Here is a 17,931-nt window from a genome sequence, read left to right as displayed (position 1 = left end):
ATTATGTGTTGTTTCTAGGTTCCTAAAGAGGAACCGCCTGGCGGCACAATCCTGACCGCTAGACGACGCTTGCCTGTTACACCCAGCTTTATGGGTTTGTATGCACGGTTTGGCGGTGATGAACACCTGCCAGGCGACGCAAGTCAATTTGACTCGATTTTAGTGTTTTGGGATTTCTGGGATGATTCTGATAGGAGAAAAAGACAGTACTAACTGTTTGTGAATGATTAGAAGTCAGGTGGCATTGAATTATATGTAATTGAAGGTTAATTTGGATGAAAATTGTATGAACAGTGATGAATTGGGATTATTATAGTTGCACTAAATGAAGGAGAAAATGTTAATGGAATTTCGTATATTTGACATTTTAGAAATGAACTGTGAACCTAAACATATGAGTGCAAACTATTGAGTCGTAAATCGATTGAAATCAGAATAGCTGGGGTTGGTTAAGGTTCGTAGGTGCAAGGGGAAGTTTTAGGTTCCTGGAACAGCAAGAACTGCCTGGCGGCACCCAATTTGCCGCCAGACGCTATACCAGAGTAGTAGGCTTGGTGTGTTTTGGGTACAGTGGAATTGGAAAAGTGAACCTAGGGTAATTAGAGTGTTAAAACAAAATTGGTTATGCTGGAAATGGATTAAAAGGATAAGAAATGAGTGAGATGGGGTTATGCAAGAATACTAAGCTATGATTGTCTTGGATAGATTTGGGTGCTATAATAGTAAATCTCAGGTTAATTAAACCAGAGTTCTATTTTGTGGAAGGGCAGACTGAAATGTAGGATAGTAAGGTTAGTTGGATTTGCCCAAGTTGGAAGTGTGGTGTAAATATTGTTAAGGTATGATTGTTATGTGATATGAAATTTGGTAGAGACTTAGTTACTATTTGGGTAAATAATAGAGTATAAGGAGTATGAGGTTAACAGTGGCATATTGTGATTTAGTAATGTTGAACTTAAACAAGTCTATTTATTGGTGAACTTAGGTTGGTGAACCTAAATGGAATTAAAAACATTGGTAACAAGTTTATCACATGAGAGTTGATGTAATTAATTGGGTGAATTTCACTATGAGTCTTGGTGCTTAGTTTAAAGTTGCAATCTGCTCTGTGTGCCTATAAACCAGTAAAGCGCGAGTACTGGTATAGCGCCTGGCGGCAAGGATTGGATCGCCAGGCGATAGCTACAAAAGTAGTGGGGGTCCTGGAGTGAGTGGCGCCTGGCGGTGAGGTGGGCACTGAGGTGCTTGTCGCCTGGCAACATGTGTCCCTCGCCAGGCGATCTAGAAGCATGTAGCGCCTGGCGACTTGTGAGCAGCGTCAGGCGATATTGTAGAGACATAAGTGTGTTTGCTTGTTTTGGATGTGCGTGGTCTATAAGGCTTTGGTGATATTTCGAAGGTCGGCTTGGTGGTTTTTCTTGAGTTGTGGCTCAGAACGTATCCCTTTAGTTGTGGTTTGGGATAGGGGTTAAGCATGTGGCATTCCTTGAGTTGTGGCTTGGAATGACATCTCTCGAGTTGTGGCTCAAGATGGCGAATGAACACGAGGAACTCTTGAGATGTGGCTTGAGTTGGCGAGTGTTGCTAGTGTGAGTGTGCGTGTTGTGGCACGTACGGATGGGTCCAATTAGATTGCCTTACTCAATATTAAGCTAACAAGTTTGATAGTCTTGGGAAGTTACGAATGTTATTCATATTGGGAACTGCACCTAGCGTTATAGAGTGTGGTCCGTAGCATGGTTTCCCGCACGTGCTCTACAAGTTGTGGCTAGTAGGTGTGGCAACAAGGCATCTCGAGGTACTCATTAGAAGATATAGATCACGGGTAACATGGTGGTGGCCATGTGGTGTGGAATCAAAGGATAGAATTCCTTTGGTCTGTTGTGATATATATGATTATTTTTAACTGTTAGCTCACCCTATCTGCTTGTGTTTGGCGATGATAGTGTATGCAGTACACGGGAGCAGATGATGTTGTAGGTGGATCTGGTGAGGCGTAGAGCCGGAGCGTGGGCTAGCTTGGGGAATTTTCTATAGAGCTTTATTGTTTTTACAGATTTTAAGGAATTGAAATAACTGATGTTATCATAATTTGAGTTGTACTCGACTTTTTATATTTTGGTGAATTTGGAGTAATTGATATTGGAATAAATAAGTTTTAATTTTCCCACGTTTTGGGAAATGATATTTAAATTAATGACGATTATTTATTATCTCTATTTTATTTTATTAAAAACTCGTAATATCCGGTCGGGATGTTACAAAAGCGCTGAAAAGATAATACAAATTCATTATGCATGAATATCATTGTTTAAAGTTTGATATGATTTATAATATCTTAAAGATATATACATATATTATTACCTCTATCCATTCATCTTTAACTACAGCTCAAATGATTGTTCTTATCCAAGACATGACATAATACTCACATTCCCATGAATCTTCTTGCTTGTTACACTAAAGATGACAAAGAAAATAATCACATATCAAGTTCATAAGTTGACATGCGAGAATTAATAACTTGGTAAATGAATGAGTTACAACCTTTGGGTATAATACTTTAATCTGTTGTGCTATGGGCTTACCCACAACTCTAATGAAATTTTGGAAACATAAAATATAGGCTAGTTTTAATAACTAAATACATGATATGAAAAAAAAAGTAACACTGACTCTTGTAACATATTTTTTCAAAGCATTTTTAATCTTCCAATGCAATGAACAAAACCATACAATCGTGCATTGATTTGGAATGATGACCAATAGTTTCCAATGAGAGCTATCATCAATCACAAGTACTTACTTGGATAATCAACAATAATTCATAAAATATTACAAGCAATAACACATACCCATCAATGTACGACGCAATGTAAATCTCTTAGTTTGACTTAGTCATTCATGTTTGCAAATAACTTTTCACATGATCAGGTGTGTTTCCAGAAGCTTGAATGGTTTGAGGTTCAATGAATCCATACATGGAAGCTCGGCCTTGTTCCACAATTACTTTGTCCATGTACCTATAATAAAACAGTTAGGTATAAACTAAAAAGTACCAAAGCCAAGTTCTAAATGTTGAATACAATAAAAAATCTTACATGCACCATAGTTATAAAATTAAAATATTTAACATCTTGTCCCCCGCAACGATCTCTAGTGCATCATTCAGATTGGTGTACAATGGAACATAATAGTGGAGGCCAAATACTCTTGACTCCCACTCTAGCACTATCACTCCTCTCTTCAATTTGTGTAATTTTGTGAGCAGCTTCCCTACAGGTTCATCTTCTGCTTCTACCGTGTCATCATCTTCACGTATAACACGTTGACGCATGACCTGTTGCTTTTGAAGACGGGTGGGCTGAAATAAATATTTTTGAAAGGTATAAGATCAAAAAGTTATAAATTGTAAAATTGAACTACTAAGAATATGATGCCATGATACCTTTTGTGGGCCAAAGTATGGCATCATCAATGCTTTAGGCCAAGTTATAAATATGCCTAAAGCCTCCCCATTGAATTGGATTTCTAAAGTTGGCAAAGACAATTAAGCATGGGGATCTCAAATTTCATCAATTGTCACACGCACGTACTAGGCAGTAGAGGAACACCATGGATAGTCTCCCCCTTGAAGTTGTTGTCCTGTGGCCACTACGCACAAAGGATCTCCATCAACCAATAGCTCATATTGACTTGTGTAGTTAGTATGATCTATAACAGAGCATGAGCCTTTTGTGCTCACACGATGTTCTGTAGGAGCTTGAGTGGGGATCTCCATATTCTGCTGCTGCATGGACATAAGCTTTTCTTCAAGTGCTCGTTGTATTTGTTGTTGTTGTTGAAGTTGTTCCATGAAGCATTGCTCCATAATCCCCATGCGTTGGTTCATTTTTTCCTCCATTTGTTGCTCCATCTTCCTCAAGGCCTATTGACTCATAAGGTTTGATCTTTCTCAAGCTTTGTGTGTGTGCCTAGTGGTTTTCCTGTTCTGCAATAGCGTTCTTGTTGTGCTGGTGTGATTCTTGTGTGATTCAAGAGTCTTTTGTGTGATTTTTGCATATTTTGAAAGTGTAAGGGTGGATACTTTGTAAATATTTTGAAATAGTGCAAAGTCAAGCTCAGGTTGCCTTGACAAACTAGATGTAGCTCAAGTTTGAGTGAACTAGTATAAAAATCTTGTGATCACATCTCCTCTCTAACCTTTCTCTCTTGCATATTCATTTAAAGTTTAAAGAACTTGTGTTTTAATCATCCTTTTCATGTTCTTGCATGTTTTCATGACATCTGCAGCATTGAGCATGTTTGCATAATCATTTAGAACCTTTCTTAATCATTCTTGTGCACTATTCTTAGTTTAAAACTTGAATCTGCATCTCTGCATCTTTCCTAGTATTTCAGTCGATTGTTTTTCTGTTTCAATTGGTTGATTATACCAAAACAAAATCTATTTAGTAAAATCAATCGATTAACTCTGTTTTTGACCTATTGAAAGTATACAATTCAGTAGCTTTTGCATCTTAACTTGGTGATCTAATTGATTCAATTAAAGGTGGTTTTTAGCTTTCTAAGATATCCTAAATTTTTAACTAGCCAATTCAACCCCCCTTTCTTGGCATTTCAGCCATTTCAAAACTAACAATTGGTATCTAGAGCTAGGTACTTGAAATTTGCTCAAGTAAGGTCCTAAATCTGTTTTTGAACTACTTGAAATGGCTGAAAACAAGTTACCCTTTGTTGAAGGTGCCTCAATTCATAGACCCCTTATGTTTAGTGGCATTAATTACCAATTTTGGAAAATTAGGATGAAAATCTTTATTGAGTCAATAGATCAAGGGATATGGGATGCAATCATAAATGGACCATATACTCCTAAGCATATTGTTGATAATGTGCAGGTTGATAAGCCATGGACTCAATGGACTGAGGAAGAAAGGAGGAGAGCTCAATATGATTGCAATGCAAAGAATATCCTCACTTAATCTCTCAACATGGATGAGTTTTTTTGTGTTTCACAATGCAAAAGTGCCAAGGAAATGTGAGAGGTTCTTGAAGTGACTCATGAAGGAACCAATGATGTTAAGAGAGCAAGGAAGCATGCCTTGATTCAAGAGTATGAGCTATTCAAGATGAAACAAGGATAATCTATAACGGATGTAAAAAAGAGATTCACTCACATAGTCAACCATCTCATGGGTTTGGGTAAGACATTTGTACAAAAAAGAGTTAAACATCAAGGTGCTGAAGTGTCTTGATAGATCTTGGCAACCAAAAGGTCACAACTATCTCAGAAACAAGAGATCTATCTACTTTGACTACAACTGCATTGTTTGGTAAGCTTAGGGAGCATGAAATTTAGATGCAAAGGCTTAATGAGCTAGAGTCAAGTGAGAAAAAGGTGAGGAACATATCCTTGAAGACTAGCACCAAGAAGAATAAGGAACCCGAGGATGAGGTGGCTGAATCAAGTGAAAGTGAGAACTTAAATCTCCTTGTCAAAAGGTTTGGTAAGTATCTCAAAAGGAAAGGTAGCAAAGGTAATCCCATGAGGTATACTTCCAAACATAATGAATCAAACTCATGTAATTTTACTATTTATAACTATGGAAAACAAGGACATATCAAAATTGAATGTCTAAATGCTAACAACGAAAAGGAGAAGAGTGTTGATAGGAAAAAGGAGAAGAAGCCAAAGGAGAGACGTGCATACATTACATGGGAGGACAATGATGATTCAACAAGTAACTCCTCACAAGATGAGAGTGAAAAAGCTAACTTGTGCCTCATGGCTGGTTATGAGTAATCCTTATCAAGCCAAGTAAGTTCTCTAGAAAAAATGACTATAATCATTTGTTGCATGATTTTGAAGAGTTGCATAATGAAGCAAACAAGATTTTTGCATTAAACAATCGGTTGCAAGGCTTAAACAACTGGCAGGAAAATAGAGTTAGTCAACTGGAAAAAGAAACAGCTGATTTAAAAACTGATTTTGAACATTTGGAAATGATTTACAGTAATTCAACCGACTGTTTTGGAAACCAACTGTCTGAAAAACCCTGTAAAAACTACACAGTTTTGAAAAATCAAGTAAAATACCTTATAAAGACCTGTGCAAGGTTCACAAGAGGGGAAGCAAACTTAGGGGATGTTCTTGGTTCTCAAAACTGTGTTTGGCAAAGCTGGACTTGGTTACAATCCTTCTTTTCAAAAGAAAACCAAGAAGTTCTCTAGTTTCTTTTCAAAAAGTTTGCCAAGTGACATGCCATTCATTTCATGCAACTACTGTATGCAAAAAGGTCATGTTATTGAGAACTGTCATGCTAGAAAATATGATGTTCCTAAAAGGGTTATGAAATGGGTCCAAAAGGATCTAGAAAGGTATAACCATTATGGACCCAATCTATCAAAGGGTACCAAATAATCCAAAACTGTTTTGCAAGGCATAAAAGGTGATAAGAAAGATTTGTGGTACCTTGATAGTGGCTATTCGAGACATATGACAGGAGACAAGACCAAATTTGCAAAGTTGGAGTTGAAGGAGGAAGAGTTTGTAACCTATGGAGATAACAACAAAGGAAGAATCCATGGAAATGGAGTCATAGGCAATGGATCCTTTTTCAACATCAAGAATGTGCTGCTGGTAGAAGGACTCAAACACAATTTGATAAGTATAAGTCAACTATGTGATAAAGGCTTTAAAGTCATGTTTGAATCAAATAATTCCTTTATCTATGATGCATATGATAGTATTGTTTTGATAGGCAAAATAGTCAATAATATATATCTACTTGATCTGCATCATGCATCATTTAGCATCCATTGTTTGCTTACAAAAGAGGATGACACTTGGTTATGGCATAGGAGACTATGTCACATACATATGCAGCATTTCAATCGGCTGAATAGAAAACAGTTGGTTGAAGGACTACCAAAACTCAAGTTTAAGAAGGATGGAGTGTGTGAAGCATGTCAAAAAGGTAAACAGACCAAGGTCTCTTTTAAACCCAAAAATGTTGTTTCAACTGAAAGACCTTTAGTGATGCTTCACATGGATCTATTTGGTCCATCTCGAACCATGAGCCTTGGTGGCAACCTTTATGCATTTGTCATTGTTGATGATTTTTCTAGGTACACATGGACTTTGTTCTTAGCTGCCAAAAATGACACTTTTCATGCTTTTAAAAGACTTGCCAAGATGCTTGAAAAGGAAAAGAGTTCCAAGATAGTGTTTATTCTAAGTGACCATGGTGGGGAATTTCAAAATGAAAGATTTGAACAATTTTGTGAAAACATGGCATTAAGCATAATTTTTTTGTACCAAGAACCCCACAATAAAATGGTGTTGTTGAAAGGAAAACATGTCACTTGAGGAGCTAGCTAGAACTATGTTGAATGAAAACTCACTACCTAAGTATTTTTGAGGTGATGCAATCAACACTGCTTGCTATGTTTTAAATAGAGTGTTGATTAGGCCAATTTTGAAGAAAACACCATATGAGCTTCTAAAAGGGAGGAGATATGTTTTAAGTCACCTAAAAGTATTTGGATGTAAGTGTTTTATCTTAAACAATGGCAAAGAAAGTCTTGGAAAATTTGATGCAAAAGCGAATGAAGGTGCTTTTCTAGGCTATGCTACACAAAGTCATGCATATAGAGTCCATAATAAGAGATTGATGACTATTGAAGAGTCTATGCATATTGTATTTGATGAAGCTAACCCAAAGTTGCAAGATCAAGTGCCAAAAAATGTAGATGAAGAAGATCTACTACAAGAGCAAATTTCTACTGTAGAAAAGCCCTGTACTGCAGGAAATCAATCGCTTGAAAAGGAAAAACAGCCGACTGAAAAAGCTGCAGACAACAACTTGCCCAAGGATTGGATCCAGCCTAGAGGTTTATCAAAGGACAACATCATAGGTGATATCAAACAGGGAGTACCTACTAGACGTAGGATTGTATTTTGTGAACATGTTGCTTTTGTATCTCAAATTGAACCTAAAAATGTGAATGATGCTTTGAATGATAATAATTGGATTGTTGCTATGCAAGATGAACTCAATCAATTCACAAGAAATGATGTGTGGTTTCTAGTACCTAAAACTGGTGATAAGAATATAATTGGAGCTAAATGGGTTTCTAGAAACAAAATGGATGAAGATGGTAACATTGTAAGGAACAAAGCTAGACTAGTTGCTAAAGGATATAATCAAGAAGAAGGCATTGCTAAAGGATATAATCAAGAAATGTATTTGTTGTTGTTATTGAAGTTGTTCCATGAAGCATTGCTCCATAATTCCCATGCGTTAGTTCATTTTTTCCTTCATTTGTTGCTCCATCTTCCTTAAGGCCTATTGACTCATAAGGTTTGATCTTTCTCAAGCTTTGTGTGTGTGCCTGGTGGTTTTCTAGGTCTGCAATAGCGTTCTTGTTGTGCTGGTGTGATTCTTGTGTGATTCAAGAGTCTTTTGTGTGGTTTTTGCATATTTTTAAAGTGTAAGGGTGGATACTTTGTAAATCTTTTGAAATAGTGCAAAGTCATGCTCAGGTTGCCTTGACAAACTAGATGTAGCTCAAGTTTGAGTGAACCAGTATAAAAATCTCGTGATCTCATCTCCTCTCTAACCTTTCTCTCTTGCATATTCATTTAAAGTTTAAAGAACTTGTGTTTTAATAATCTTTTTCATGTTCTTCCATGTTTTCATGACATCTGCAACATTGAGCATGTTTGCATAATCATTTAGAACCTGTCTTGATCATTGTTGTGCACTGTTCCAGGTTTAAAACTCGAATATGCATTTCTGCATCTTTCCCAGTATTTCAATCGACTATTTTTCAGTTTCAATCGATTGATTATACCAGAACAAAATATGTTTAGTAAAATCAATCTATTAACTTTGTTTTTAACCTATTGAAAGTATACACTTCAGTAGCTTTTGCATTTGGTGATCTAATTGATTCAATTAAAGGTGGTTTTTAGCTTTCAAATATAGCCTAAATTTTTAACTAGCCAATTCAACCCCCTTCTTGGTATTTCAACCATTTCAAAACTAACAAAGGTGAATCCAGACATTGTATCAAATTAAAATTGGAAGATTATATAATTTGAGCTTGTTTCTATGGTCATGTAAAATAGTATGGTAAACGTGAAATAAGGCATCAAGTAGTGATTATGGATTTTTTAAGTACAAAGGCTTTAGGATAGTCTATGTATTTTGAGACAATGTCGTTTAACAGTTTGTAGGGTGTCAACACCCAATTTCATCTGGATTATAATATATATATATATATATATATATATATATATATATATATATATATATATGTGTGTATATGTATATATGTATATATATATATATATATATATATGTATATATATGTATGTATTATATATATATATATATATGTATGTATATATGTATAGATATATACATACATATATATATACATACATATATGTATGTATATATACATATATACATACATATATATATATATATATATATATATATATATATATATATATATATATATATATTTCCTTATCTTATTTTACTATGTTTTACTTTATCCTCTTATTTTTATTTTATTTATTTATATTGTGTTTTCAATTTTCTTCGTATTTATATTTACTTTTTATTGTTCAAGAAAAAGAAAAATGGATTTGAAAAAAAGTAAAGAAAAAAAAGAAAAAAGGTAAAATTGAAAAGATATTTGACAAAAACAAGAGTAAAGAGAAAGAAGGTGTGGATCATTGCACTTAGTAGACTAGCCCCTTTCCTCATTTCGTACCCTTAGCTCGTGCATCAGCTGAACTGCTATTACTTTTATCATACAAAAAAGAAAACCGCATCAGCGAAGGATGTAGGATGCTATGGTGACTGGCTAGCTACATCTACATGGATTGATTGAAAAGGGAAAAGTGGCTCAGTTGTAGATAAAGCAATGGAAGAAAGCAACCGCCATTTTCCACTTTCTACGTCTCACGACCATGAACAAAAAGGAGAAAACCTCATAAATATAGACATTAGAAAAGAGAAGAAAGAGAGAGCAACTGGAGGAGGGGACACAATTCTAGAGTGCAGGTTCTCGGCACACCGAGGGAAGAATTGGAATAAAAGGAAAGGAGTGATATTGGGATAAGCAACTGCAAGAGGTAAGCACTCCAAAATAAATGAATATTTCAGTGAGCATGACGTGTTCATGTGTTGAGCTAGATATGTTGTTGTGTTGATCTTGATATGTTGTTGTGTTTCATCCTTAATACTCGAGCATTACTTGTGAACACGATGAATACACTGAGTTTGATCATGAGTCAAATATATTATGCTCCCTGTTGTTGTTCGATTCTGGAAAATGAAATATGCCTTAACTATAAACTTCATCAAAACCGCAGGCATCACTGTAACTCCTCACCATTATCATACATCCATCATGGCCATCATAATCCTTCCTTCCTAGCCAACCTGCTCAAAACAAAAACAACAAAAATGCAAAAGGACCGTGGCAGACACCAAGCCCATCCACAATCACAAATCATAACATTCACCCTTATTAAACTTCGTTCCCCATTTGCAAAACCACCCATCCTCACCATTCTCCATAACCAACGAAATACCCAAAGCAATGAACATTCCCATAACCTATTTTCACCATTGTCTCATCCTCATTCTCCTTTAACATCAAGATTCCATTTCAACCTGCATTCAGAGATACGTTACCATTATCCTCTCTGTTTCACCATCGTTCATAATCCATTAATACTTTCACAGTTGAACCAGCAGCAGTAGACCAGTACACTTTCAATCGATTAAAATATAAATTAGCAGACTAATTTTTTCTTGGAGCTATGAAACAGACGATTAAAAAGACAAATTAGTCGGCTAAAATACTGGAGATTTATGCAGAATGCAGAATTCGCAAATTCAACTCAATCAACAATCTTATAAATACAAGACTTGTTCCAAACAATATTTATAACAAGTATAAAGCCTCAGATTACACAAGAATGTAAAGCCCACTTTTATTTAGTGTCCTAATGTTTAAGGGCTGCCACACTATTGGGCCTAAAGGTTGGCCCATAGAGTGCCAAGGCCCCTAAAGCAGCCAAGGTCTCTCATTTGCAGCTCACTTTGAAAAAATCAGTGCCCTAACTCTCCTTTTTCTCTCCACAGAACCTATGCTATGGTTTGTCCCTCTGTCCCATTCAAGCTAGTTCAAATTCGTTCTCCCTTCACGTAAGTTAGTTCTTGAACCGTGCTCTTCTCTTTCTAAGTTAGTTTTCATGGGTTCTATTGGGTTCATTGTAGTAACCCTATTGTTCTTCCTTTGCCACTATTCTCAGCTCTCGAGTCCGCTCTTGAAGCTGTTGGGTTCATTGAGTCTGGTGTCGAAGTCCTTTGCCAACCCCTTTCCAAGTAAGGGAAGCTAGGGTTCCTCATATTTTCTAAATAATTGCTTATTTTTGACTTGTCTCGAGTTTATATGAAGTGTATATTGTTGTGGTTGTATGATATGCTATGTTTGGTATTTTGGGTATGCAAATGTGGTTGATGCAAGTATGAACAGTGGCGAGAACTAATATTCTTGTAAGACCCCAAATTTAGGATGTCACGAGAAGCTATCATTGCTCCTTTTTGTTTAAAAGTAAAACGATTATATCACAAAAAGACACTTATAATAAACTTAAAATTTAAATGTAAATAAATAATCCAAAACATGATTTGAAATAGTAGTATAAAAAACAAAGTTCCAACTAAATACTAGGAATCAAAAGACATTTCATAGTCTTCACTGTTCAATGGAAAATAACTAAATAAACCATAATTCCCTGAGTTCACTCCATCCTCTCCGTAATCTACTTCGAGTCAGAACATCTGCATTACCATCTGCTCCCGTATAACACACACGTTATACGATAATCGCACATGCAACAAACACAATAACAAACAAATAGGGGTAAGCTAAACATAAACATTTATATTCATAAAAGAAATTTCTAAACAAAACATGTCCAATAATATTCAACACCGCATTCAAGTAACACTTAATCAAAATTCAATCAATTATGCCAAACCAAACATAGCATCACATTCATCTAAACTCTTCAAATATAGAGATCATAATCAAATTTTTGTTTTTCGCGGCCTCTCACCCCACAACAACATCTAGTTTTCCTAGAACATATGGTTTGATGTGTCCCACTATCGTAGTCAGACTATCTCCCTTATCCCTCAAGGAATTATGAGTAAAAACGTTGATGCATCGCACATCAGGCACTATACTCGCAACAAGCCGAAATAAGCACCAGTGCAGGAAGGGCCTTTGGCAGCGGTTGTTTATCATATTCTGCACCGATTCGGGAACAGAAACATATTGGGGCGAGGCCAAAAGAGCACAGCTTTTGGCCTCGGTTAAGAACCGAAGCCATAGAGTGCCCTTCTGCCTCGGTTCAGACAAACCCGAGGCCATAGAGCCAACCTTTTGGCCTCGGTTTTCTGAGCCACCCGAGGCCATATAAGCTTCTTCTTTTTTTTTTAAATTCGATACCCTTTTGGCCTCGGTTTTTGTTGCACCCGAGGCCATATGGGCTTCTTTTTTTTTTTTTTTAAATTCGATACCCTTTTTGGCCTCGGTTTTGGTGGCACCCAAGGCCAAAAGTTTGCTTTTTGCTTCGGTTGTGGTATGAACCGAGGCCATATGGGCTTTTTTTTTTTTTAAATTCGATACCCTTTTTGGCCTCGGTTTTGGTATGAACCGAGGCCTAATACGCTGTTTTTTTTTTAAATGCAGTTTCTGATTTGGTGTTATTCCCACATTTGAACCTGCAAATTTTATTCAGCACCCAGCACAGACCAGAATAGACCAGAACATAATATTTTAAAACACATCTACAATTCAAATTCATTTAAAAGACAATTACAAATCTTTTGTAATCAACATACATGTCAACATACATGTTCTAATCAATACTATGGTACATTTCAATTATATATTTGGCACATGCTATCCTACCAAACTTGATGGACTTTGCGGGAATTGCTGCAGGACTCTTGAATGTCTACAAAATAATAGATTAAGTTAAGTTAGTATATAAAAAGGAAATATTGCAAAGTATTCATTTTAATTCAAATATATATTACCGTTTCCCAATTTGTTGTAATACGAGCACGCACAGTGGTTGTCATCCATTGCATTATATAGTAACCGCACTCATATGAGCCGGTTTGTCTATTACACTACATTATATTAACAACGTTACAATTAATTAATGAAGAAAATCAAGCAAACAATCATGAAGATATGGATAGAAATATCAAACCTGGAGAGAACACCATACAAGACCTTTTGCCTTAGCCGTTGATCTCCCTAACAACATGTTATGTGCAGCAATTGAACTATGATATAGGGAATAAGTTAGGATATTTTTATATAACATGTCATATTCATAAGATTGATATTGAGGTTCTTACCAATCTATCACTTGTCTAAGATGGTTGGGGGGAGGGCGATGCAAAGAGCAAAACCACACAGCAAGGTTCTCCCTTAGGGAAACCACAAGTAACTGCCAATGACGCCTGATAAGAAAATAAATTCATTGTTATGCATTAAAATGACTTATTATATTCATAAGTTAACAAAAATGACTTACCCAGCAACATAAGGGACAAAATAAATTTCTTTTCCACGTTGAAAGCATTTGGTCACATATGCTTGAATGTCATCAAACTTGTTGCCTTCATGGGTGAGTTGGGGGTCTATAAACCCATATACATCATTCAGCCCCATAGTTTCAGTGACACCAGACAGATACCTAAACCAAAAATTGATTTGATATAAGTAAATACATAAATATATCAAATAACTATATATAATGACTAAAAGACTTACATCATCCATAATTGAATAATGGTAATATTGAGTTCTTCTTGTCCTCGTGCAAGCTCCAAGACATCTTGGGAATGCAAGTAAAGTGGGATGTCAAGATCTCTCCCAAAAATGTTAGCATCCCAAGGAACCTGCATCGGCTTATCAGCTATGATTTCTGCAAGTTGGACCAATGCACCAAGAGGATCATCCAAAGAGAGAAGAATCTTCTTTGATTGAGGTTTTTCCTATATTGATGCAATTTCAGTTAAAATGGAATATAATTTAAGTTTGAATATAATAAACATGAAAACTTAAAAATGTAGTATATTTGTGGGTTTAAGAGTCTTTACCGGGGGGTCAGTATCAACCAAATCTCTAGGCCAGGCAAGGAAACACTGGAATGCCTGTGCCACAGTATACACCTCATCTGTTGGCACAGGAACTAAAGCATACGGCATGAGAACCTCCTCTACCGTGACCTTAACCTCATCCTCTGATAACTCCATGCCATGAAGAACTGTGGCTGCCTCAAATACTTTTCCACGAGCCACTAGTGTCTTCTCTGTACCATCCCAAATATATAGCTGACATGGATGAGTGTCATCCATGTCATCCCCGGGTGGAGCTGAACAACTCCCCTTTCCGCTTCTACCTGTTAGAGCCAACGATTTATTAATGTTATTCAATTACTTTATTAAATAACATTTATTCAATTCATAACTTATAGAAAACAAATTTACCCGTGGGAGGCACAAATGGGTCTAGTTCTGGCGGATGATCCACTGGCGAACGAATGCCATAATGCTCAAATTGGCGCATTAGTTCTTCTCTCACTTGCGCCGTGATCATTTCCTTTAGTCTTTGTTCATAATCAACACCATTACTACATGAAGACTGACGAGAGGAGGAACCAAAAAATTGGTGTATGCCGACTCCTGATCCAGCACCACGCATACGTCCAGGGTGCTCAGGTCGTCCAATTGCAGCAGCAAGTATGTCATGACGACCTTCTGGAATGAATCCTCCTTGGGAGGTCTGCTCAACCAACGAATCCTACAAGGTAACAAAAACATTTATAAATCAAAATACAATATAAAACATGAACGAGCAATTTAGATAAGAATTGTATCTTACAATTTTCTTAGAGATTTCTCGTGCAGAGTCAGAAGTGTAGTTGCCTGATGAGCGTAAACGGGCTAACTTCCACTTCTGATGACGTGATGGTGGTGAAGGAGGCTCAGTATCTTCACCCTCAGAAGGTGGGGGCCTAGATTTTTTCTTTTCTGTCATTATCTTCTCTTCAAGTTTTCTATACCCACCACGAGATAATATGTGCGGGTTTCTATTTTGAGCACTTATGCTTTGAGCCTTTTTCCTCTTGACCTGTACCATATAAAACCCATTTTATGAATTAGTTAAAATTTTGCATAATTATCAATTGTGCTATTGATGATTTCAAATAAACATACCTGCCATCCCTCAGATGTCCGAAGCTCAAGAAACTGACGCCATGTGTCTTCATCAATCCAAGTGTATTTCAACAATGGATTTTCATTCTTTTTATGTCCAAAGACATACCTTGACGTCAACTTGGTCTTAAAACCACGAAATTTCTCAGCCACCGATGACAAACATTTTTGTCTTAAGGTCGGCACGTTTGGAATATCAAATGTTAGCTGCAATATAGAAAATGTCATCAACAATATTTATCATATTATCAACAAAGTCAAAGTATAACTTTAATAACATTAATATTAGTTACCAATAAATCTTGCCATATCATTTCCCGATCAACTTCAGTGACATGATCAAAAGATGGCGTAAGGATTGATATTCTCTCTCGTGCCAACATTCCTAAATAGCTTTTGAAGACGTCCCCATAACGACCACTAGGTTCACCAGTGTCGACGTTAATATCAACATGTGTTTTCTAACCTTTAGCTCTTCTAATTAAGAGCTCTCTCAACCTAGTGGCTCCTCTAGTGGGTCTCTTAGTAGGTGCTTCATCCTCTGATGAAGTATGTTCAGCCATGTATCTGTGAAATGAAAACATAAAAAAACATTAATAAGCAACTGACAAATTAATATATAAAACATTATTTAACAAAACACCTAAATGTTAACAAGAATATGAAATTCATACATAAAGTTATTGATTGGTCATATGTATATTCCTTCATCGTGATCTTCTCGAATTGCATGTACATCATCAACTAGATGGATTTCATCAACATTTGTCGTTCTTCTAAATGGGTGGGTGACAGCAATATTAAGATCACTCATATTCTCTTCATTAGGATCAATTTGTTTTTTTCCATGAAGAGCGACAAACCAATGTTCAGACGCAGGATCTTTAACATAGAAAACCTGAGATGCTTGTTGTGCCATGATAAATGGCTCGTCTCGATAACCCACCTTTCGAAAATCCACTAGAGTCATTCCTGATTCATCTATTTTGACACCACTCTTATTGTCAATCCACTTACATTTGAACAGTGGAATAGTAAACATGGTATAATCAACCTCCCATATCTTTTGTATTACACCATAGTATGTCATTGATCCTACTACGGGATTTTGATCTTTAGATGTAGAAAATTGTAGCGACTCGGCTTCAAGACTGACTCCACTATTTTGTACTGTGCTTTTATCATCAAGACACTTTGTATAGAATGTGCAATTATTGATTTCATAACCTGTACAACAGATGACATCAAATTTCAACCCATTTGCTAACCACATCAAAGTCTCAGAGATTGCGCATCTTTCAAAACCTCAGATTTAAACCAAGGCATGAATGTTCTATTATGTTCCATCAAATGCCATTTCTTTGATTGTCTTGGATTGTTCTCTTTCACAATGACTTTGTGTGCAGATAAGTAAGGCATTACCTCATTTGTGTTGTTCAAAATGTATAGGTGTGCTTGCATCAACTCTTCGCGATTTTTGGTAACCACACTCACACCTCGTATGCTGTTACTTATAGAACACCTGTTCAACCATGATCTGTGAGGAACTCCTATCGGTTTTGCTTTTGCCATGTAATCTGAACAGAACTCGACACTTTCTTCAGCAATATATCTTTCGATCATTGAAGCTTCTGGACGATATTGATTTTTCACATACCCTTTCAAAATCTTCATGTAACGTTCAATGGGATACATCCATCTTAAGTATACTGGTCCACAAAACTTGATTTCTCTCACCACATGAACAAGTAAATGTACCATGATGTCAAAAAATGATGGAGGGAAAAACATCTCTAGCTGACACAAGATGATAACAATTTCGGCTTGAAGTTCATCTAACTTTAAAGGATCAATGACTTTGCTACAAATTGAAGAGAAGAATGCACACAAACGCGTTATAGTTTGTCTAACATTTTTGGGTAAAATTCCACGAATAGCTACAGGTAACAATTGTTGCATTAAGATGTGGCAATCGTGAGACTTGAGGCCAACAAGCTTCAAGTCTTGCATGGACACTAAACTCTGAATATTTGAAGAGTATCCTTGAGGTACCTTGACACTCTTTAAACATAAGCAAAAACTTATCTTCTCTTGTCTTGACATAGTGTAACATGCAGGGGGCAAATAAGTGCGCCTACCAACCTCCCTTGGTGCCAAGTCTTCTCGGATCTTCATTTCAACCAAATCCAAACGAGCATTTACTCCATCTTTTGTCTTTCCCTGAATGTTGAGTAGTGTACCAATCAAGCTATCACACACATTCTTCTCTACATGCATGACATCTATGCAATGCCTAACTTCTAACTTCGACCAATATGGAAGGTCAAAGAATATTGATTTTTTCTTCCAAGGGCTTGATGCAGATGACTTCTTGGACGTTTTACCAAATACATGATGTACTTTATTAACTTTTTCATGAATTTCAATGCCAGTTAATGGAGTTGGTGCTTTGTCATTCTCTTGATGTCCATTGAATGCTTTCTTTAACCTTTGATAAGGATGATTAGCTTGTAAAAACCTTCGATGGCGCAGATACACGGTCTTCCTTCCATTTTTCAATTGATGAGATGCAGTGGTTTCTTCACATATAGGACAT

The 17,931-nt window shown here is 36.3% G+C and overlaps 2 protein-coding genes across 2 annotated transcripts; both read right to left on the bottom strand.

Annotated features, from left to right (window-relative positions):
• Positions 1–2,391: 2,391 nt before the first annotated feature.
• LOC146886269 (uncharacterized) lies at positions 2,392–3,019 on the bottom strand. The gene is given in 3 exon segments (XM_085673370.1): positions 2,392–2,460; positions 2,677–2,782; positions 2,856–3,019. Coding segments are annotated over 3 exon segments (339 nt in total).
• Positions 3,020–12,893: 9,874 nt separating this feature from the next.
• Positions 12,894–15,893, bottom strand: LOC146886268 (uncharacterized). Its single transcript, XM_085672881.1, has 9 exons — positions 15,629–15,893; positions 15,001–15,542; positions 14,607–14,919; positions 14,217–14,518; positions 13,888–14,111; positions 13,649–13,810; positions 13,470–13,574; positions 13,319–13,394; positions 12,894–13,235 (listed from the first exon to the last, which is right to left on the bottom strand). Exons 2-9 carry the CDS (start codon positions 15,256–15,258, stop codon positions 13,125–13,127), a joined length of 1,551 nt encoding a protein of 516 aa, XP_085529007.1. The 5' UTR covers positions 15,259–15,542; positions 15,629–15,893; the 3' UTR covers positions 12,894–13,124.
• Between the last annotated feature and the right edge of the window lie 2,038 nt (positions 15,894–17,931).

This window comes from Vigna unguiculata, chromosome 5, assembly GCF_037176805.1.
Source record: "Vigna unguiculata cultivar grain cowpea cultivar isolate G323 ecotype 2 chromosome 5, ASM3717680v1, whole genome shotgun sequence".
Lineage (NCBI taxonomy): Eukaryota > Viridiplantae > Streptophyta > Magnoliopsida > Fabales > Fabaceae > Vigna > Vigna unguiculata.
The sequence above is the reverse complement of the archived record's forward strand: the minus strand, read 5'-3'. Positions and strand labels throughout refer to the sequence as shown.